This window comes from Bos taurus, chromosome 7 (assembly GCF_002263795.3).
Source record: "Bos taurus isolate L1 Dominette 01449 registration number 42190680 breed Hereford chromosome 7, ARS-UCD2.0, whole genome shotgun sequence".
NCBI lineage: Eukaryota > Metazoa > Chordata > Mammalia > Artiodactyla > Bovidae > Bos > Bos taurus.
Window position 1 is genome coordinate 34,597,501 of NC_037334.1, and position 24,062 is coordinate 34,621,562.

The 24,062-nt window shown below is 43.6% G+C and overlaps 1 protein-coding gene across 3 annotated transcripts in view; it reads right to left on the minus strand.

Moving 5' to 3' along the window:
- Positions 1 to 22,198, minus strand: part of TNFAIP8 (TNF alpha induced protein 8) — a 145,226-nt gene extending 123,028 nt beyond the window's left edge. Inside the window, exons 1-2 of one of the 3 annotated variants that reach the window (XM_059888221.1) lie at positions 22,133 to 22,198; positions 11,460 to 11,650 (exon numbers count right to left, since the gene is read on the minus strand). Coding sequence is in view for 2 of the 3 variants with exons in the window: in XM_024994314.2 (XP_024850082.1) it covers position 11,460 (1 nt within the window). In the remaining variant the exon portion in view is untranslated. Of the gene's footprint in view, positions 1 to 11,459; positions 11,651 to 22,025 lie in introns of all 3 variants that reach the window. The other 2 variants (XM_024994314.2, XM_024994315.2) reach the window with 2 other exon arrangements.
- Between the last annotated feature and the right edge of the window lie 1,864 nt (positions 22,199 to 24,062).

Here is a 24,062-nt window from a genome sequence, read left to right on the forward strand (position 1 = left end):
ATATAGTTAGCAGTCACATAGCTTAGCAATGAAGGGGAACACAAAGATAACCTAAAAATAAATTTACCCACAGGAATATCTCATTTTAGTGCTGGAGCCTACAGGAAAGACTTAGGGCCAGAGTTCTAGCTTTCCACCCTGAGCCTCTGGTATGGAATTTCTCATTCCATGTTGAGGCAGGGTGGCATTTCTTCAGGAGAAATCCAGGGCTCTATCTTCCTGCTCTACAAGTGGCTTGGTTTCCGTGATTAAAATGGCAATGAAAAATTCAGATGACAACAATCAACAATCAGAATCACAGAATTTCAGAGCTGAAGGGATTAGAGATTATCCAGTCTATACCTGACATTTCTCAGATGTGGTAATTATGACCCAGAGGGACGACTGTCTCAGCAAACTCACCTAGCAGGTCACCACACAGCCCACCTTCCACACACCTATCTAGAGCCTTCTCCATTATACAGTACCAAAAAACATTTGTGTGCTAAGTTGCTTCAGTTGTGTCTGACTCTTTGTGATCCTATAGTAGCGTGTCAGGCTCCTCTGTCCATGGGATTCTCCAGGCAAAAACATTGGAGTGAGTTGCTGTGCCCTCCTCCAGGGCAGTCTTCCCAACCCAGGGATCGAACCCATGTCTCTTACATCTACCTGCACTGGTAGGCAGGTTCTTTACCACTAGCACCACCTGAGAAGCCCCAAAATATCTGCATCCTCTGCTAAATCATTTCAAAAATATCACATAAGCAAAATGTGTCTATAATATTTCCCTGGACAGATGCAATCATGCTTTTAAAAAAAATGAGAACATCTGTAGAGATAGCACAGACAAATCTTATTTTAGATAATTAAAAACCCTTTCTCCACCAAATTCACTACTAGAATGTCTACCAACTGTCAATACTGACACACTGAAGTGTCACCTTCCTTCTCCAACCCCTTGTGTTAACAAGCAGGTGCTGCTAACACCACTGACCTGTTATCAGCAAGACAAGCAGTGCTCAGGTTGTCTGCAGGTCTCATAATGGATTTTCAAACCTGGGACTACCCCATGCTGTGAGACTCTGGAGCCATATTTCTGTTAACTCCCCACTCCCTTCCCACTCATGCTGCACAGCCTAAATCAAGGGTGTTGAATAGCTCTGACAGAAGTCTGTTCCAGAACTAAACATCATAGAGCCATCAGCTCCACCTTCCAACCCCTGGAGCCCAGCAAGGTTACTGATCTTGGGCAAGACCTACAAGCTTCCTCGGTAAAGCCTGTGTTTCTTTCATTTTTTTTTTTTTAATTGACCTATAGGCGATTAACACTGTTTCAGGTTACAGCAAATTGACTCAGTCGTGACTTCACTTTCACTTTTCCCTTTCATGCATTGGAGAAGGAAATGGCAACCCACTCCAGTGTTCTTGCCTGGAGAATCCCAGGGGCCGGGGAGCCTGGTGGGCTGCCATCTATGGGGTCACACAGAGTCAGACACGACTGAAGTGACTTAGCAGCAGCAGCAGCATACATGTATATATATGCTTTTTTCAGATTCTTTTCCATTATATGCTATTATAAGATATTTGAATATAGTTCCCTGTGCTATATAGAAGGTCCTTGCTGAGCCTATATTTCTTCATGAGGAAGTACAGCAATATGGTTAAGAACCAAAGGATGTGAATATCAGCTTTGGTTTTGGCCTTGGGTAAGGATTTAAACTCTCATGGTCTCAGTTTCCTCATCTTTAAGATGGAAATAACAATAGAACTGAGGATTTGGTAGAGGCTCAACATTTATTGAGCCTAGTGCAATGCCTGGCACATAGTAAATGCTTGATGAATACTGAGGGTCTACCACCAGAGCTGGTTTACCAGGAGCCAACCAGAGGCCAAAGACAAAAACACACGTAGCTGGGCATAGAAAAAGAAGAAAAAGCCTTCAGCAGGATTTCTGCTAAATTAACAAAAGAGGAAAAAAAATAGCTACGTTTTTATACAAGTTCATATTTACCTATGGAGATTCCTTGGAGCAATAGACTCATTCCAAGGTCTGTCTCAACTGAGACTTGAAACACTAGATCTGGGTTGGTGCAGCCACTGTGGAAAACGGCATGGCAGTTCCTCAAATAAATACAGAACCACCATATGACCCAGCCATTCCTCTCTGGCTATTTATTTGAAGAAAGTGAAAACACTAATTCAGAAAGATATATGCACCACTGTATTCACTGCAACATCATTTACAATAACCAATATATGGAAACAACCACATCCACTGACAGCAAATGGATAAAGAAGATATATATATATATACAGATAGATAGATAGATATAATGGAATAGTTGTTGTTGTTTAGTTGCTAAGTAGTATCCTACTCCTTTGTGATCTCATGGACTGTAGCCCACCAGGCTCCTCTGTCCATGGGATTTCGCAGGCAAGAATACTGGAGTGGGTTGCCATTTCCTTCTCCAGGGGATCCTCCTGACTCAGGGATCAAACCAGTGTCTCCTACATTGGCAGGTGGATTCTTGACCACTGAACCACCAGAGAAGCCTTATAATGGAATATTACTCAGTCATAAGAGAATGAAATCTTGCTCTTTGTGACAACATGATGGATCCTGAGGGCATTATGCTCAGTGAAACAGGTCAAAGAAAGACAAATACTATATGATTTCATTTATATGTGGAATGTAAGAAACAAAACAAATGAACAAACAGAATAAAACTAAACTCACAGATATAGAAAATGGAATGGAGTCGCCAGGTGGGAGGAGGGTTGTGGGGGGTGGACAAAATGGATAAAGGGGGTAGGGGGTCAAGAGGTACAAATGTCCAGTTATAAAATAAACAAGTCACGGGGATATAATGTACAACATGGTGACTATAGTCAATAATATTGTAGTATGTGGTCTTCCTCAATGGCTCAGCAGTAAAGAATCTGCCTACAATGAAGGACTTGATTTTTTTTAATTAATTATTTTTTTATTGAAGGATAATTATTTTAAAGAATTTTGCTGTTTTCTGTCAAACCTCAACATGGATCAGCCATAGCTATACATATATCCCCTCCCTTTCGAAACTCCCTCCCAACTCCCTCCCCCTCCCATCCCTCTAGGTTGATACAGTGCCCCTGTTTGAGTTTCCTGAGCCATATAGCAAATTCCCATTGGCTATTTTACATATGGTAATGTAGGTTTCCATGTTGCTCTTTCCATATATCTCACCCTCCCCTCCCATCTCCTCATGTCCATAAATCTATTCTCTATGTCTGTTTCTCCATTTTTGCCCTGTAAATAAACTCAGTTTTGATCCCTGGGTTGGAAAGATGCCCTGGAGGAGGAAATGGCAACCTACTCTAGCATTCTTGCCTGAAGAATCCCATGGACAGAGAAGCCTGGTGGGCTATAGTCCAAAGGGTCGAAAAGAGTTGGACACAACTGAGCAATTGAGCACATTGTAGTATATATTTGGAAGTTGCCAAGCATATAAATCTTCAAAGCTCTCATCACAAGAAAAAAAAAAAAAATGCAGGTGCAGGTTTTTAAAAGCCATGTACCACAATGCTCTTTTTTTTTTTTTTTTTCCTTTTTTAAATTACATGGATCTGAGATACTCCAGGACTTCCCTCATAGCTCAGTTGGTAAAGAATCTGCCTGCAGTGCAGGAGACCCTGGAGGTTCTCCAGAAAAAAGAAAGGAAAAAAAAAAGCACAACTACAGGCCAGAACCTGACAAGGAGAGCCAGGGCAGGGACATGTCTGGACCATAGTACAGGTCAAGTCTAAAATCGGGCAAGGTCATACCCATATGACAGTGCTCAGAGAATTACGAGGTAACAGAGGTCAAAGGCCATAAACTCAACTGATAAACAGAATGTGTGGCTGACCCAGGGAATAAAGAAGCAAGCAGCAGGGGCTTTGGCCAAGGTGGTATCAATGCTGACCAATTGGCATTTCCAATTCAAAAACTAAAGAGTGTGTTTGTGTGTAAGAAAATCAGGGATCATGTCTGGGCAAAGGCTCCCATTATAATGTCCTGCCATTGGTTCTGGTGATCAAAAAGGGAAGAGGAAAAAGGCCAGCCAGGAAAGGAAAGGTCAGGCACCCTCAGAGATGCAGGGGCCCGGGCCATAACACTCACAGTGAGAAACAAAGTACTGACCGTGGGGAGGGCACGTACGCAGGCGTGGGGACCATGGTGGCCTCCGGTGTGGAGCCAACACTCTGTGAGCCAGGGGTTCCTAGTGCTCATCTTGAGAAAGCAGTATCATGAGAACATGGTGTAACAACTTGATGCAGGGAGGTCAGGGACAAGGTCCCGCCCACAGGTGCAGCGCTCACAGACCTGCTCAGAGAAGGGCCTCCATGGTGAGCACGGCTGAGTCTGAGGCAAGGGTGCACCTGATTGGAGGAAAAGAGCCCAAGGGGCAGGGCAGTTCTGAACAGGCTAAAGGAAAGGGGAAAAAACACACCTTTCCAATTCATTTATTTCTTGAAAAAGGATATATTTAGTGCTCTTTATCCATTACAAGGTACAGTTGAGGTTACAAAAATAAAAAGCCATAGTTACTGGGAGCAAGTGGCTCATCATTTGAGGTTAATGAGAGGGAGAGATTGTTTGGCACCAGGGTTTTCCAAGTCATAAACTTGGACTTGGTAACATACTAGCTCACTAACCACTGTGCTGGAAGGCTAGACAGATAGCAGATTAAAGGGGAAAGATGTGTAGTAGATGCTCTCAAAAGCAACCTATAGAGGCTACTTAAATTAAATTATCATCATCATCAGACTTTTGACAATGATACTTTGTCCGAAGACAGTGGAGTAACATATTTAAGATTCTCAAGGAAAGAAAATGTGAGCCAAGTAGATTATACCCAGCAAAAATGACTTTTAATATAAAGGTCACGATTTTATCAAGAAATTAGGAGGAAAAAAGAAATTACAGAATACTATTCCCATGAGCCTTACCTAAGGAATCCACTAGAGAAACCACTTCAATCAAAATTTGTAGAGATAGTGATATGAGGATTGATGATAAGCATGACATATATAGTTACCTGTAGAGATATGACTGAATGAGCACTGAAAGGGCTCTATTTTAGTATATAATGGCTATATTATCTGACAGTGTAGACACAGAACAACCATTTACAAAATTGGGGAAGAATGAGTAGGGACATGCCAAATATATTACTTTTACTGTTTTCATTAATCACAGCTGATTATTTGGAGACTGATGTATATGTAATATAGGATAATAAATGGGTAATTAAAAGATATTCTATCTCCCTTGGGACTAAAAAGCAAAGACTGTAAGTATGAAAGAAAGCAAATACAACTGCAACATAGAAAAGATTAAACAAAACCCCACAGTCTTGATTTTGAGCTGGAAATATCAATATGAACTCACAAAGTATTTCATCTTTATATGTGTATATATGTTTGTATGTAAATGCATATGTATTTTCTCAGCTCTGACCAATGAAACAGCCTACAAACAATGACCATTCCAGTGAGTGGTTATGGTTCTAAAATATCATTCTCATTAAAAGAAACCAGAGTCTCTTGAAGAAACAGTTGAACCCAAGTCTAGGCAAAAAATGTACAAGACAATCCTGGATCACCTTAAGACTAGATATTATGGAAGGCAAACTAGATAGCATATTGAAAAGCAGAGACATTACTTTGCCAACAAAGGTCCATCTAGTCAAGGCTATGCTTTTTCCAGTGGTCATGTATGGATGCGAGAGTTGGACTGTGAAGAAGGCTGAGCGCCAAAGAATTGATGCTTTTGAACTGTGGTGTTGGAGAAGACTCTTGAGAGTCCCTTGGACTGCAAGGAGATCCAACCAGTCCATTCTAAAGGAGATCAGCCCTGGGTGTTCTTTGGAAAGAATGATGCTAAAGCTTCATGACCAGTACTTTGGTCACCTCATGTGAAGAGTTGACTCATTGGAAAAGACTCTGATGCTGGGAGGGATTGGGGGCAGGAGAAAAAGGGGACGACAGAGGATGAGATGGCTGAATGGCATCACCGACTCGATGGACATGAGTTTGAGTGAACTCCAGGCGTTGGTGATGGACAGGAAGGCCTGGCGTGCTGCAATCCATGGGGTCGCAAAGAGTCAGACACGACTGAGCGACTGAACTAAACTGAACTGAAGATCATGTCAGAAGGACTCAGGAGCCAAGTTGAAGAAGTTCCCACTAGTCAAAGATGGGACAATTTGAGCCTTATTAAGTATTTTTAATCCCATGATCATGGTAATTTTAAAAAACACCCTAATTGGTCACCTCCTGAGAATGACAGGAAACCAATTAATTCTCAGGAACTGAATAAGTCAAAGGAAAAAATTGAGCATTTATCCTGTTTTTTCCCCCTATGTAAGCTGCACACTGTGTAATCAAATAACAGATTGAAGGGATATCAATCTTTATAAAATTATTCCCGCTAATAAAGTAAAGCAAAATGGTAGAATGAGAATATCACTATTTTGCAATCTCCAGAGAATTAATAGGTCAAGACATTAAGGATCAAAAGAAGAGTGGAAAAATCAGATGTCGTGTGCCTTCCAGTGAAAGAATCCAACGGCACCTCTAATCTGGGCAAGAGAATCAAACCTGAGTCTGATCAATCCTCTGGATCCAGACAAAGGAAATAGAGGGCAAAGGCATAGCCTGAAGTGTGCCAGGAGGGCACTTGTTAATAAGACTGTGGGAAGGATATCCCTTTTGGTCCAGTGGCTAAGACTCCACACTTCCAATGTGGGGGGAAGGGGGTGGGGCTTGGGCTCAATACCTGGTCAGGGAAGTAGATCCCACATGCCACAGCTAAGAGTTCATATGCCTCAACTAAAGATCCTGCATGCCGCAACAAAGATTGAAGATCCCATGTGCCACAAAACTAAGACCTGGTGCAGTCAAATAAAGAAAAATAAATGCTAAACAAAAACAAAAAATCTCTACACATCCAATAGTCCAGATCCTTAAACAACAACAAAAAAAATTATTTTAAGTGAGGGAGGATGTTAAAGAAATCTATAGATTAAAAGAGACTTCTCTGTGGTACAGTGGTTAAGAGCCCGCCTGCCAATGCAGCGGACTTAAGTTTGACCCCTGGTCTAGGAAGACCCCACATGCCTCGGAGAAACTAATCCCGTGCTCCACAACTACTGAGCTTGTGCTCTAGAGCCTGAGAGCCGGAACTCCTGAAGGCCACACACCCTAGAACCTGTGCTCTGGAACAAGAGAATCCACAGCAACGAGAAGCCCATGCACCGCAACTAGAGAGCAGCCCCTGCTCACTGCAGCTAGAGAAAAGACCAGCACAAACAAAAATATATAAGAGACTTAAAAGACACACATTTTTAAAAAAATAGGCAAGACTAAACTGCAGTGTATCAGGCTTCTCACTTGGGTGATAAAACTATAAAGAGATGCAAGGAAGTGATTACTGTAAAGGTTAGGATAGCATTTACTTTTGGAGGGATGAAGGCAAAGGTGATTAGGGAGGGTATTTAAAGGCACTTTTGGGGAAGTTGGCAAAGTTCTATTTCTTGATCTGAGTGACAGTTGTATGAGTATCTTATAATAATTCACTAAGGTGTTAATTTGTTACGTGAGTTTTCTTTTTTTTGTTATTTGTGCTTTATTTTACAATAAAAAAGTTTTAAAAGTATTAAGAAAATCTAACATTTCCTCCATATCATATTAAAAAAAACTCAAAATGGATTAAAGATATAAACCTAAGAGTGGAAACCATAAAACTCCTAGAAAGAAACATAAGTAGTCTTTGACATAAATTGTAGCAATATTTTTTTGGATCTATTTCCTAAGGCAAAGGAAACAAAATCAAAAAAATAAACAAATGGGGTCTAATTAAACTAATAAACAAGTGGGGTCTAGAAACCATCTTCAAAACTAAAAGACAGCCTGCTGAATGAGAGAAAATATTTGCAAATGATGTGACCTATATAACAGGTTAATATCCAAAATACGCAAACTGCTCATATAACTCAATATCAAAAAAACAAAAACCCAATCAAAAAATGGGCAGACGATCTGAATAGGCATTTGTCCAGAGAAGACATACAGATGGCCCACAGGCACATGAAAAGATGCTCCATGTCGCTACTCATCAGAGAAATACAAATCAAAACCGTAGTGAGCTATCACCGCACGCCTGTCAGAATGGTCATCACCAAAGAGACCACAAATACCAAATCCTGGCAAGAATGTGGAGGAAAAGGAAAGCCTTACGCCCTGTTATGGGAATGCCAGTTGCTGCAGCCACTATGGAAAACAGTATGGGGATTCCTCAAAAAACTAAAAATGGAACTACCATGTGATGCAGGGCTTCCCAGGCGGAACCAGTGATAAACAATGGTCTGCCAGCACAGTAGACCTAAGAGACATGGGTTCGATCCCTGGAGCAGAAAGATCCCCTGGAGGAGGAAATGGCAGCCCATTCCAGTATTCTTGCCTGGAGAATCCCATGGACATGGAAGCAACCTCAGTGCTCACTGACAGACCAGTGGATGAAGAACTGGTGTGCATTTATATACACACAGAATATTACTCAGTCATAAAAAAATTTTTTTTACCATTTTAACAACATGGAAGGAACTGAGTATTATTCTTAGTAAGACAAGTCAGACAAAGAAAAATAAATATTGCATTTATTGCTTATACGTGGAATCTAATAACACAAATGAATGAGTATAACAAAGCAGAAACAAACTCACAGATACATAGAACAAATTAGCAACTGCAGTTACCAGTGAGGAGAGGGAAGAGGGAAAGATGAAGGGAAGGGTATTAAGAAGTAAAAATTACTATATACAAAATAAATATAGCACAGGGAATATAACTACTATTTTATAATAACTTTAAATGAAATATAATCTACAAAAATATTGGATCACTATGGCTGGATGGCATCACTGACTCGATGGACATGAGTCTGAGTGAACTCCGGGAGTTGGTGATGGACAGGGAGGCCTGGCGTGCTGCGATTCATGGAGTCGCAAAGAATCAGACACGACTGAGCGACTGATCTGATCTGATGTTGTATTAATATTATAAATCAACTATACTTCATTTAAAGAAAAAGCAATAAAGTAACATTTTCTTTTTAAATTAAAAAAAAAAGAAAATCTAGACTTGTCAGCACAGTAAGAGCCAACTGGTAGAAAACTGAGCAAGGTAACAGAGAAGCAGCCAATCAGCTTGGAGCCAGTGTCTTATGAAGGCCTTCTGTCTCAATGAACTGCTCATGGTGACATTAAATGATTTCTTTTTTTTTTTTTTTAAGTCCTGCCACATAGCATGTGGGAAGTTTAATTCTCAGATAAGGGATCCAACCTGTGGCCCCTGTAGTGGAAGCTCACAGTCTTAACCACTGGGCCACCAGGGAAGTCCCTGATTTCATCTATACTGTTAAATGAAAATTTGCCTTGTAACACTTCAAATCATGTTTTAAAGCGTATGGCAAACAGTGTACTCCAAAATATCTCAAAGGTGCTCTCAATTCAAAACGACCTCTTGGATGCCTAACTGGAATTGCAAATAACTGTTGGGTGTTGATTTCTCACAGAAATAAGATTAATCACTTGACTCAAACTTGTAGCATTCAGCATACCAACATAGGGCAGCTTTGAGTTCCCAGAATTAGACAAGAACCTTACAGCCCTTACTCCCCTACTCAGCTCTATATGCATATTATTAGCAATAGTCTATTAAAAAAAATGAGAAAAAAAATTTCCCCAAACAATAAACATCCTGAAGTTTGAGTGAACTGCCACACACAAGATATTATTACAGCTTTGGCAAGTGAGTTCAGGACTAAGAGAAAAGACACAGGCTCCCCAGGTCTGACTGAACTCTGCAGACAGGACCTGGAGCAGCAGTTGCATTGTATCCCTGGATCAGAGTCACCAAACAAGAAGCATACTTAGCCCTGCATCTGCTAAGACCAACTCCCAGTTGTCAAGTGCTCTGCAAGGTGCAGAAAATGACCATCAAGAAGTTTTCCTAGGACAGTGGATAAGAATCCACCTCCCAGTGCAGAGGACACAAGTTCAATCTCTAGCCTGGGAAGATTCTGCATGCCTCGGAGCCCGGGCTCCTCAACAAGAGAAGTCACGGCAGTGAGAAGCCTGTGTACAGCAACAAAGAGTAGCCTACAGGCGCTGCAACTAGAGAAAGCCTTTGAAAGCAACAAAAGATTCAGCACAGCCAAAAATTAACCAAAAAATTAATTTTAAAAGTTTTCCCAGCTTTTACTGAATTTGCCTCACACTATGATTCTATAACCTAAGCACAAATTTCCCATTTCAGACTGGCACTCTTCTGTACAAGCCAATAATGAAACACACATTCCTCTGGGTTATGAAAATTGTCCAACTTCTTCCCAATACAAAAATGGAGATAGATGTTATTTTCTACTTGGGAAGTGCAGCACCATTGATCTTGAACTTCCACATCCTTACTCTGATATACATTGGTGAATTATATCTGAAATAAACATAGGACTTTAGTATCATCTGCAATGGCAAGGGTCTGTGAATGACAGACCCTAAATGCCTGGACACGGCCCCACAGACTTGGTCTTCACCTGCACCTCGCTGAGGAGACTGAGGTGGCTTGTTGAAGGTCACTAGGTGAGTCAGTATCAGTCGAGCACACTCCCAAGGCTCATCTTTCTACTACTGAGAACACCACAATGTCAATTCTATCTCAATCTTAAAATGTGAAGAATAAAATGGGACATAAACTCTGACGCAGACTCTGGCTGGAGGAGCCTGGAGCAGTTTTATTGAGGGGTAATATCCTGCAGCCGTTCAGAACATAAGGATGGGATGAAGCTGAGGGTGTGACTCCCTGCTCAGCCACGCATCTGTGGCAGGTCATTTAACCTCCCAGAGCCTCAGCGCAGATTAACAACAATACCTTTCTCATAGATCTGTTAGGAAGATGAATTTAACAATGTGTATAAAGCATTTAGCACAGTGCCCACCCCATTGTAAGTACTCAAAAAGTACCATTGTTGGATTGGGGTTGTAAACACTTCTATAAACATACAGAACTCTCTATTTGATGAACATCTGCTGGGTTTCAATGCAGCCTACTCTCTCCAAAGTAAGTGGTGCTATTTTTATAAACTCACAACATTAAAAAGTCATTACTAGCAGTACCTAAGTATATATGTGTGATTAATACCTTCCACATCTCTGCTTTGTTTTTTGTTTTTTTCCCCCAACTACTCATCCTGGGTGGATAATTTTAATTCTAATAAAACCGTGGATTATTATTATCAGTAATAGTGATGGCTTAGCTAGAGAGCTTCTAGAGCTTGGGAGCCTAGGGCTGGTGCAGATATTATCTGTCTGCCCAATAATCATGCCTCTCTCCCTTGTTCCCATTAGTACTGCCAACCTCCCACAGTAGAAATTTTCCCCTTACTATCCACTACTTACTTTCAGTTTCTCTGGCAGCTGTGACTCAGTTCTGGCCAGCGAGGCCTGAGGAGGCTTCAGGAAAGATTTATCCTCTGATGAAAAGAGATGGGGACTTCCCTGGTGGTCCAGTGGTTAAGACTCCACACTTTCAATGCAGGAACTTTGGGTTTGATCCCTGGTCAGGATGGCATAAGTGGTAAAGAATCCACCTGCAATGCAGGAGACACAGAAGACATGGGTTTGATCCCCAGGTCAGGAAGATCCCCTGGAGGAAGACATGACAATCCACTCCAGTATTCTTGCCTGAAAAATCCCGTAGACGGATGAGCCTGGAAGGCTACAGTCCATAGGGCTGCAAAGAGTTGGACACAGTTGAGCACATACACGCAAAAAACCCACACACATAGGGAAGATCCCACATGCTATGCAGCATGGCCCAGCCTGGCCCCCAAATAAAAAGAAATGACTAAGTAAAAAGAAAAAAGACAGACACTACAAGAGAACAGATTTATCGCTGCCCTCTCTGTGCCCATCCCTCCCCCCATATCCACCAGCTCCTCCTGCCTTTGAATGAGTTTGGAGACACTTGTGATACCCATCACAGAAGAAGCTATTTTCTGTCTAGGAGGTCACAGGTCTGCAATTTAAAAAAACATAGCATACTAAGAATGGGAGAAGAGAAGGATGGATGGAACCTGGTTCCTGATGATACTGCTTGAGGCACTGAGTCAACTCTGGGTTGGTACCTGTCACATAAGATAATTGAATGTCTTTACTGCTCAAACCACTGTTAGCTAGGCACTCACTTACCTGCAGCCTAAAGCATTCTAATCATGGGCTGAATCGTGCGCCCACCCCCAGCCCATCCTAACTGGTATGGGATAAATTATGCCCCCTGTGGTCTGTCTCTGTCTCAACCTCCTCCATCTGCACCCTTTCCCAAATTGTGAGGCTGGAAAACCCCCGATGTGCTGGACTCAAGGGCAGCAAACCTGGGGGATGGCTGGCTAGAGAGGAAGGCTGAAGCAAGACTCAAACCATTCATACTTGTGGGTCCCTGGTCAGAGGAAAAAAATCATGGTTCCACTAAAACTAGAGAGATTTGCACTTTCATATATTGAATTTCTCACCCCCACTACCTCAAAATGGGTCTATATTTGGAGATACGGTCTTTAAAAAGTTTAACCCAAGTGCACTGAGGCTTGTCGGGTGGCCCTAATGCAATCTGACTGCTGTACTTATAAGAAGAAGAGATTTGGACACACAGACACAAGGGGCACGTTTACAAAGACGCCTGAGAGAACTGGTTGCCAGCAGCTCTGGACTGCAGTAATATTAAAGGAAGTTCCTCAAGGCTGAAGGATTGAAAAATACGTGAAGAAAATGGATCTACACTAAAGAATGAAGAGCCTCAAATTAGTAGATATACATAAAAACCTTTTCTCCATGTTTTAATTTCTTCAAAAGATCATTGTTCAAAGTGAAAACTAATAACCATGATTTTTGAGGATTATATCTGTAGACATAAACCATGTGATAATAACAAAAAGGCTAGTATTTGGAATACCTCCCTCCCCCCTTTTTTTTTTACCATGCTGTTTGACTTACATGTAGACATAAACCAGATAATAATACAAAGGATATTATTTGTAATACCCCCTCCCTTTTTTGGGGGCCATTCTGTACAATTTTCAGGACTTCAGTTCCTCAGTCAAGGGTTGAACCCAGGCTACTGCTGTGAAAGTGCCCTGCCCTAATCTCTAGACTGCCAGGGAACTCTCTGTAATCACCTTTACAAAAGAGATTGTTATAGATGAGACTTCTGCCCCCTCCCCCCCAAATTCATATGGTGAAGCCCTAACCCCAGGGTGAGAGAGGGCCTTTTAAAAAGTAATAAAGGTTAAATGAGGTCAAAAGGGTAGGACTCTAATCCAATATGAATGCTGTTCTTATAAAGAGAAAGAGACCACAGACGCATGCAGACTGAGGAAAGACCATGTAAAGAAACAAGAAGGTGATCACCTTCAAACCCAGGAGAGAAGCCTCAGGGGAAACCATACCTGTCAACAGCTTGATCTTGGTTTTCCAGCCTCTAGAACTGTGAGGAATAAATTCCTATTAAGCCACCCAGTCTGCAGTATATTATTATGATAGCCCCAGCAAACTGTTACAGGGATCTGGTGTACTATTTACTATCATGAATATACAAACACTAGGGCAACCACAAGAGGGAACAGAACTTACGAAAGACTGATCGAAGGGTAAACTTTCAGGTGGATGTTTTATAAGGAACTCAGAGCCCAGGTATGCACCAGGAAGACCGTGGTGATTCACTCTCTGCCCTGTGGTCTGTCTCTGCAAGTCACTGCCCAACCTCCTCCATCTGCCCCTTTTTCCAAATTGTGAGGCGGGAAAGCCCCTGGTGTGCTAGACTTGGGGCCAGCAAACCCAGAAGATGGCTGGCTACAGAGGAAGCCTCAGGCAAGACTCAAATTATCCATACTTGTGGGTCCCTAGTCAGATATTTAAACCTAGAGGAAATAATTGTGGTTCTATGAAAATTTGTATTACGTATCATTAGTAGTGGGCTTCCCTGGTGGCTCAGTGGTAACGAATCTGCCTACCAGTGCAGGAGATGTGGGTTCAATCCCTAGGTTGGGAAGATCCCCTGGAGAAGGAAATGGTAAGCCACTCCAGTGTTCTTGCCTGGAAAAGCCCACAGGCAGAGAAGCCTGGCTGGCTACAGTCCACAGAGGTCACAACTGAGCAATTAAATAACAATCATCAGTAGCAGACCATTAGTATTCAGTTTTCAAGGCCGCTGTTAGAATGATAAATTAAAAACTGACCAGAATTTAGAAATAGGGAAGAAAGTCTCAAGTACTGACACAACTCAAAATGCAAAATAAAGCAAAAGGAGGAGGAGGAAGAAGAAAAGGAAGAGGAAGTGGAGGAGGGGAGAGGGAGGAGGAAGTCAGAGCAAGCAAGACCATTACAAAGAAAATTGTTCTCCATTTTCTACTGCTCACCAATTACAACATAAGAAGGGCACCCCTTCAGAACAGGATAGATTCCTGGAGGTGCCAGGACCTCTGGACAGAGGAGTAGACTCAGGGAAGAGAAAACAGGCCACTTGTCAACTCAAGAGTCTTGAGGCTGGGGCTCCTCCCAACAGGTCCCACTCACCCACGTCAGTGATCAGAGACACAAGCTATCAAGTCAGCGGCACACTAAAGGATGAGGTCAGCACTGCCAGTGATTCGAAATCGAGACTGTGAACAAATGCACACTGAGCAGACTCCCTGGTGTCCCTGCTTCATGGCTTTCAATTCCTGAATCTATCTTCGGGACACCACAAGTGGTTTTGGTTGTTATTTTTTGTTCCTGACCCGACTGTTGGTCAACATTTTTCAACCCAATGAGGATCTACTTGTATAAACTTCATTATTTCTTAGGATGGGTACATGGGTGTTCATTTGGGGCATGTTCCTGTCAATCATCTTTAAACTTTAAAGCTACTCTATTACTTTCAAGTGATTAGCACTTTCCACTGCCAGAAAACACAGAACACCTACAGATACTTGCTGAATGAATTATCTTTAGAGACCAAGACATTAAAACTGTTCTCCCAGGCTAGGGGTTTTCAACTGGCTGGGCATCAGTCCCTGGGGATGGGGTGGGAGGGCTGTGAGGTTTGTTAGGAATGCAGATTCCCAGGCCCCATTTTGTGATAACACAGTAGGTAGGGCCCAGGAATCTGCACCTTTTGGATCAGGCTTCCCAGATGATTCTAATTTGCAGTCATGTTGGGAGCTATGGCCCCAGATGAGCCCTAAAATAGAGCAACATGTTGGACAAATTCAAAGTTTCATTTGAGAGATCACCTCTGTGGCTGCTTAGATAGTCGCATCCTCAGATCAGTCCACTCAGGGCACACAGGCAGGGACCCAGGAAGTTCCTTATCAACACAGAGTCTCTCACCTTAACAAGAAGAGCAGCTGCTTTTTCAAGAACCTTCATGTGTTCCAAGCCATAAAAAGCAAAGGAGCAAAACAGCTACACAGAGGCCATTGCTGAATGCCAGGAGAGGTCTGAGTTCACCACCTGTCCCAGGAATATTCGGTGAGTCACCCGGGGCCTATCTCTGCACTAAGGCAGACAGAATTCCATCACTGAGTCTAGACTGCTCTACCCTTCCAGGGCGGGGATAGTATTGAATCAAACACCAGCCATTTCCCAGAAAACTACTTCATCTTTTTAAAGACAGGAGAAGGGGGAGGGGAAATGGAGTTCTTTCCTGATCACAGAGGGATGGAATCAGGTATTAGATTTATTTCTTAAAGCTCTGAGTTATCAAAGCTTGCTCTGAACTTTGCAACCTCTGGCCAACACTGTACCGCCACCTTTTCTCAGAGGACGGTAGCATTTCTATAGAATTCCCTTGTTGCATTTCTATAAAATTCCCTTGTTCCCATCTGTGTGTGTGTGAGAGAGCCTACATACAACTCAGGAAGCCAGAGATGGGAAAAGATGAGGACAGTGAGGGCTCCACAAGCAAACACACAACCTCTGTCTCTTTCACTTTGGTTGACAGTCACGTTATTTGCTGTTGTTCAGCCACTCGGACGTGTCTAGCTCTTTGCGACCCCATGGACTGCAGCACGCCAGGCTTCCCTGTCCTTCCCTGTTTCCCACGGTTTGTTCAGACTCATGTCCATTGAGTTGATGATGCCATTTATAAGTCATGTTTTAAGGAACACTTTTTTTTTTTTTTTTTTTGGTTGTATCACATAACACATGGGATCCAGTTCCCTGACTAGGGATGAAACCTGTGCCCCCTTCATTGGAAGCACAGAGTCTTAACCACTAAACCCCAGGGAAGTCCCAGGGAACTCATTTACTGAAATAAAATAATAGTCAGGAGTGGAGAAGGTTTGAACTAGGTGAATTTGGCTTGAAGGAGTAAGAATCAGGCTTAACCAGAGTATTGGCCAGGTGGCTCCTTTCAAATATTCACAGTGTCCTGTGTGCCCTGCGGAGCGCTGTGTTCCCGGAAGAGTTAGCTCCAGGGGACAGGCCTGGAGGTAGCGTCCCTGCCTTCTACAGCTGAGCACTCTCACAACTTTCCCTGAGGACAGCCGAAGCAACTTTGAGACACCAAGGGCAGCAGAGACATCACTTCCTGTCTGGCTTGGAAAATCTGGTTTCATCCATTACCTGTTTCAAATAAGAGCCCCCACAGGTGAAAGGGCAACCCATTGCTCACAAATGAATGGTAACAAATCTTTTAAAAATGCCCCTCATGTACAGGAAGGGTTACTGGATACCATGGCTCTTCTTCTGCCCAGACACATAAAACCCAGGTGCCCTGCTTTGGTTCATTTCTCTTCAGCAGCAGCAGCAGCAAGATTTGCCTATATAATCACATGGTCCTGCAGCTGGGAATCACTGCGTGTGTGCGCGCATGCTCAGTTGTGTCTGACTCTTTGTGACTCTATGGACTGTAGCCTGCCAGGCTCCTTAGTCCATGGGATTTTCCAGGTAAGAATACTGGGGTGGGTTGCCATTTCCTACTCCAGAGGATCTTCCCCACTCAGGGATCAAACCTAAGTCTCTTATATCTCCTGCATTAGCAGGTGGATTATTTACCACTGTGCCACCTGGAAAGCCCAAGAATCAGTGAAGCTGTGCTTCATGTCTGTTCTTCTCTGGGCTTCTCTGGCATCATCAGAGGCAAAAAAGGAAAGTTCACGTTAAAAGCACATGTGGTACAAGTCCCCACTCTTCCTCTCTGCTCCACTATGTACAAACACCATCATCTTGAAATGAGAGTAATTTGGCCAGTCCAACAAAGTTGACCACTTGCTTTGGCACACTGGCTATAAAGAGAGGAATATCCTGCTTAAGTGACACAATTCTGTAATTGAAATATATATCCCCACTTTTTAGATAAAGCAATGGGCTCAAAGCTTAAGTAGCTTATCCCAAGTTACACAGCCAGTAGTAGCTGAGATATGAATAGCTGATTCCATCAGTGTCCTGTGAACCAACCACTTTTTGACTAAACTAGAAGTCATCTTAATTCCCAACGTTTAAGGAAATGATAACAAGTGGAAATTTGGATTTAATTCCATTCTCTGTTATTAAAGAAACAAACCCCAGTGTGTTTATAAGTTAGCTTGGGTTGCTCCACGGAAGGCCCATTCCAGTGATCTCTCACTCATTTTTTTATTTCTTTTTGGTGAGGAAGATGGCTGCATGCCTACCCCTCAGTCACCTTGAGTGAAATATCTTCATGTTTGACCAGCAAGAGATCAATCACCCATTTTGTTCTATGTAAAAAAGCACAATAAGGAAATTCCCTTGTGGTGCAGTGGTTAGGACTCTGCACTTTGACTGCTGAGGGCTCGGGTTTGATCCCTGATCAGGGAACTAAGAACCCACAAGACTTGCGGGCAGCCAAAAAAAAAAAAAAAATACAATCCTGGGAAAACAAACTTAGTGATGTCCATCCAGCTTTGCAGCTAGCTCTGGTTTCTCAGAAGTAAAGAATCCATCTGCAATGCAGGAGATGCAGGTAGACAAGGGTTCGATCCCTGAGTCAATCCCTGGAGAAGGAAATAGCAACCCACTCCAGTATCCTTGCCTGGGAAATCCCATGGACAGAGGAGCTTGGAGTGCTACAGTCCACTGGATTGCAAAGAGTTGGACATGACTGAGTACACACACACACACACACACACACACACACACTGAATCTTTGCTACCTTGGTTCTGAACCATAAACACTTGTTTCCAGAGAAAAAGCAACTGCTCTCTAAAAGGATGAGTGGATGTTGTTTGATCATTGTGGAGCATGTGACACTTTAAAACAAGTTTCTCAGGTAATTTCCATGCTTCACATGCAAGACCAAGAAAACAAAACCTATGGACTCAGGTTTACTGCAATTATGCCTCTGGTCATTTGAAACAAACATCAGAAGAAAGATGTTTATTTCAGCTTCTTCTTATTGAGAAATAAAAAATATTTTGAAAATGGTTCCTCTACTGTGCTAAGGAAGTGCCTTTACTTTCCTTTGTGAAACTCAGAAGAATTGTGAACCCATCTTTGCACTATCAATTTCCCTTCAGGGACCTGTTCAAATATTTTTGTGCATGTCACCAGTCATCTTGGATTCCAGGCCCTGGTGGGAACATGAGAGGGTTGCACAGTGCCATTCACACAGTAGGAGCTCAATAATACCTGCTGCCTGAATGAATGGAGCCCTGGCAAGCTGGATGGAGGGGATGTACCTCTCAACTTGTATAAGGGCCAACGTGGCAATCTAAGACTCATGGGCCAGATGGTCCCTAAGGTACCTCTCGCCTCTCATTCTAGAATCATCTACCCACTACTGGCAGCTCATTTCCTCCTCGTTAGGCCAAAATGCAGAATTCAAATTGACATTCACTAGTACTACTTAACCTCATTTACATTTGGCAGCAAGGTTCACTGATTCTTCTTCTTTTTACCCTTAATGACTCATCCATTTTTAGCTATTGGGAAGACCCACTGATGGACAGAAGTCTAGAAACTGCAATTGGCTCAGACCCCTAGGCCAAAGTTACCAAAACTAGAGGGGGCGGGGAGCAGGAAGTAAACTGTTTCTCACAGGGAGACATGAAGGTTGAGGTGTTAAAAGCTCCTTTTTGGTGTTTGCTGAGTTCTTACTGTGTGCATTTGGTATTAAAGGCAGGATGTGGGCAGCATGAGGCAAGTTGAGGTGATAGAAGTTTATCTGGCACCACACAGTGCCTTCTCTTACACTCTGCAGTGGAGCCAATTCTGTGAATGCCAGACTGAGGGAAGCTTTCCCTATTTATCCAGGTTGGCCCCTGTGTCAGTGTCCATGGTACTGGGGCTGCGCTAATACTCCTTCCACCTCCATGAGAAAACAGGTGGCCTTTATCTGTTATCACCCACCTTCCTCTGCCTCCAAGAGGTCACCCCATGCTCAACCCCCTCAATTTGTACCATGCAAAAATAGAGGGAGTGGAGAATGGACTCTTCTGCAAGATGTGGAAGCAAAGCTAAATTCTGATTGAGGACAAACGAAATCTCCGAGAAGGAAATGTGTTCATTCCAAGGGGATGATCCAAGCAGACAAGGATTAATTTAATTAACCAACTACGAGGTCTCTCGAGTGCCTGGCACTAAGGCAGTCTCAGCTTCAAGGATTTGCTATTCGGAGTTCCCTAAGTCATAAACCACCCAGAAACTGCTCCTCCCCCCACACAGCATTTCCTAATGGGTACTGTTTAGATGCAATCATTTCTCTCCACACACCCTTTCCTCCAATTTCAACAGAATAAAGAACTGCAGAGAACAGGTCTCATAAAATGCTCCTTTCCTGGCCCTGCAGTGTGAGTGCACATCCTCAGTTTCTGCCATTCTGTAGGGCTCCCAGAATAGCCTGTCCACAACACTCACTACACAGAGGAAGACGATATCCAGTAACACAGTAGAAACAGAAAACTGAGAGACAACAAAGATACGTATATTTTCTAGCTCACGCCACCCCTTTTCTCACTAGATTTAAACAGAACAAAAGGCACTAAGGTTAAAGTCTCCCTTAAAGAAAAAAATGTAAGGGATCATCTATGTAGAATTACTACATTTGGGGGGGAACCTTCTTATATTCAATATTTTATTGATCATTCTTAAATTAGCAGCTAATCCAGATAGATATAATGGCATAGAAGGCTTATTTCTGTTAATGCAAAGACCTTAATACCAAACATTCAATGTCTAAGGTATCCATACTTTACAGGGAGGTAGATGGTACTCCATTTTCCTAAACTTTATTTATTCAAATTACAGGTATAAACTCAAAAGCCGAGCCAAGAAGTGGCAGAGCCAAGTAGTACATATGGGGCGAACTGGTACTCGCAAAAAAAATCTACAAAAAAGCCAGTTGTGTCACCATAACTTGCTGACTTAACTCCCCACGACAGATCTAATTAGAAGGTGGCAGTAAATCTTTCCAGGTGTTTAATTAAGTGTGATAATTATTTCTTTCCTTAAAGACAGATGGAATCATATGTTTACATTTCAAAGCATAATGTTTCCTTAGTTAAAATACTGTGGAAATACTTTTGTGAAACACAGGATTCAAACCAGGATAAAAATATCTGCTGTGATAAGCAGCACTTAAAGTGATTTATCAGCTCTAAGTTTCATTTGCAAGGGCACAATGGCAACTTCAAGTCTGCTCTGTTCTGGTTATTTCCTTTAGCTATATAGTTTTGTTTTCCTTACGCCTCAATGAATACTTTCTACTCTATATGCCATTTTCCTGCCAGCATCTCGTAAATGAAGTCTTATCAAGAAAGCGGGAAAACATTATAGGCATCTCTACTTTCACAGCAAGAACATGGCAAGAATAAACCGAGATAGAGAGGAATTCAGAGACAGTTATAATTGGAAGGGACCTCAGCAACCAGGGAATCATTTTACAGGTGGATTAGAGTACTGTCCTGCTATCAATTAAATGTTTTTTAGGGCAGAAATACGCCCTATATTGAAATAGTATTGACCTCCCCCATAAAAATTATATATGTAATTATATGTATACTTCTAAGTCGCTTCAGTCGTGTCCGACTCTGTGCGACCCCACAGACGGCAGCCCACCAGGCTCCGCTGTCCCTGGGATTCTCCAGGCAAGAACACTGGAGTGGGTTGCCATTTCCTTCTCCAATTATATGTATAGAAGGGTCGAATTATCAGTCTTAAGTAGCTCAAGGATTTCCGTTGTTTCAACATTGAGCACCCAACTATCTTCTTCCTCCCTTGCTTCTCTCAGGGTACTGCTCCTCCTACCCAGTGCTGTTTTAGGAAGTCAGTTGGCTTTAGCAATGCCGTGTTACTGAATCAATGAAGATTTTTGGCCCCTAAATCCTGTTGGTCAACTTGGTCTTGAACTTGCCTACCAGCCGCCCAGATTCTGAAGGCGCCCAAGTGTTCTTGCATCAGGTGCTGAGCGCGCAAAGACACAAGCTCGCGCGCGCACACACACACACACATTTTCTTCCTCAAAGCAAGTCTCCACCGAACGGTCTCAAGGCAAAACTCTAGTCCCTGCCCATTTTACAATGCAGGGTTGGATTACAATCTCAGGCCAGCATCTCGGTCTGCAATCTGGGACATTCTGATAACCGGGGCGGTCCTTTCGACAGCAGGAGCTGTGACCAGGAGGGCGTGACACGTAGCGGGGCCCCCATCTGCAGAAGGAACAGTAAGCGGCTCAGGGCAGAAGGGTGGAAGTTAAGGGGTCATCAGCTCGAGTCGGTAAGGGCTCCCAGCCGAGGTCTCAGATTATCTCGGCGACACAGGAACTGGGTAAAAACTCCGGGGAGTTTCCGGAGCTGTGCGCGCCTGCACACACACACACACACAAGCTCAGACGCACGCACTCACACCCACTCACATTTACTTCAGAAACTCTCTGTGAGCTGAAAGCGTGCCCGCAGGAGCACCCCGCAGCCCAGTGGCCAGGGAATCCTGTGAGGGTGTCTGCGGGACCGGCGCGCCCGGGAGGCACTTACTCTGAAGAGGGACCCGATGGCGCGGGGACGCTAAGAAGCGAGCTGGGCGAGGTTACGGCGCGGACCTGCCAAGACGCTTGAACGATCGCGGGCTGCCGCGGACTCACCAGCAGAGCGCGGGCCAGAGACGGCGGGAGAAACGGAGCCAGGGGAGGGAGAAAAGGAGCAAGGGGCGGGGCAAAAGAAGCAAGGGGCGGGGACAGGAGGAAGAGCTAAAGAGCCAGGGGCGGGGCGGGAGGAGGATTTAGGAGACTGGGGCGGAGCCGACCGAGGAGGAGGAGCCGGAGGTCGGGGGCGGAGCGTGCGCGGAGGAGTTCAGTACAGGGCGGGCAGGAGAACCCGGGCTTCAGAGGCAGGGCCTGGCACTTGAGGTAAGGAGTGGCCAGGGCTCGGGGAAATGCGGAGGAGGGCTGGTCAGCGGCTCAGGAGCTGGACTTGAGCTGCGAAGCAAGACCTTTGGGCTCAAGGAGCCAGGACCGGCTTGGGAGATACGCAGGGAAGAAGTTACCTTTCGGCTCCCTCGGTTTCTTCAGCTATGAAAGTGAGATACCAGCCTCAAGTTTATTGAGTCTCTTAAGTGAGCTCATGCCAGGCACCTAACAAGTACACGTGTATTATCTATTATCCGTTGCCGTTACCTTCGTCGTCGACATCATTTTCCGTATAAGCCCCTAAATCCCTCCTGCCCGTTTTTTCTTTTTATTTTCAGCCTTTACTGGCCTCAAGTCTACCCGGGGATAGCTGATGCATAAGTGATTCCTAAGTTTCCATTTGCGAGGGATGCAAGGTTTCTTTCTAAGAGTTAAAGGGTCATTGGATCCCAGCAAGTCAGTCTGGTCTAAGCCACCTCTGCGGACTTCAATGACTGCCTGTACCCACAGAGTCTAAGAGTGGCTATTGACCCGAATGGGGCATAATCTGGGCCCTAAACCCGAGGTAGTTATTCTCAAGGGCAAATGTTGCCGGACCTTCTTGGGAGTGTGATGAATCCGTCCTGCATTCAGTTCAGTTCAGTCACTCAGTCGTGTCCGACTCTTTGCGACCCCATGAATAGCAGCACGCCAGGCCTCCCTGTCCAACACCAACTCCTGGAGTTCACCCAGACTCACGTCCATCGAGTCAGTGATCATTCAGCCATCTCATCCTCTTTCGTCCCCTTCTCCTCCTGCCCCCAATCCCTCCCAGCATCAGAGTCTTTTCCAATGAGTCAACTCTTTGCATAAGGTGGCCAAAGTACTGGAATTTCAGCTTTAGCATCATTCCTTCCAAAGAAATCCCAGGGCTGATCTCCTTCAGAATGGACTGGTTGGATCTCCTTGCAGTCCAAGGGACTCTCAAGAGTCTTCTCCAACACCACAGTTCAAAAGCATCAATTCTTTGGCGCTCAGCCTTCTTCACAGTCCAACTCTCACACCCATACATGACCACAGGAAAAACCATAGCCTTGACTAGACAAACCTTTGTTGGCAAAGTAATGTCTCTGCTTTTTAATATGCTATCTAGGTTAGTCATAACTTTCCTTCCAAGGAGTAAGCGTCTTTTAATTTCATGGCTGCAGTCACCATCTGCAGTGATTTTGGAGCCCCCAAATATAAAGTCTGACACTGTTTCCACTGGTTCCCTATCTATTTCCCATGAAGTGATGGGACCGGATGCCATGATCTTCGTTTTCTGAATGTTGAGCTTTAAGCCAACTGTTTCACTCTCCACTTTCACTTTCATCAAGAGGCTTTTGAGTTCCTCTTCACTTTCTGCCATAAGGGTGGTGTCATCTGCATATCTGAAGTGATTGGTATTTCTCCCGGCAATCTTGATTCCAGCTTGTGTTTCTTCCAGTCCAGTGTTTCTCATGATGTACTCTGCATAGAAGTTAAATAAACAGGGTGACAATATACAGCCTTGACGTACTCATTTTCCTATTTGGAACCAGTCTGTTGTTCCATGTCCAGTTCTAACTGTTGCTTCCTGACCTACATACAAATTTCTCAAGAGGCAGGTCAGGTGGTCTGGTATTCCCATCTCTTTCAGAAATTTTCC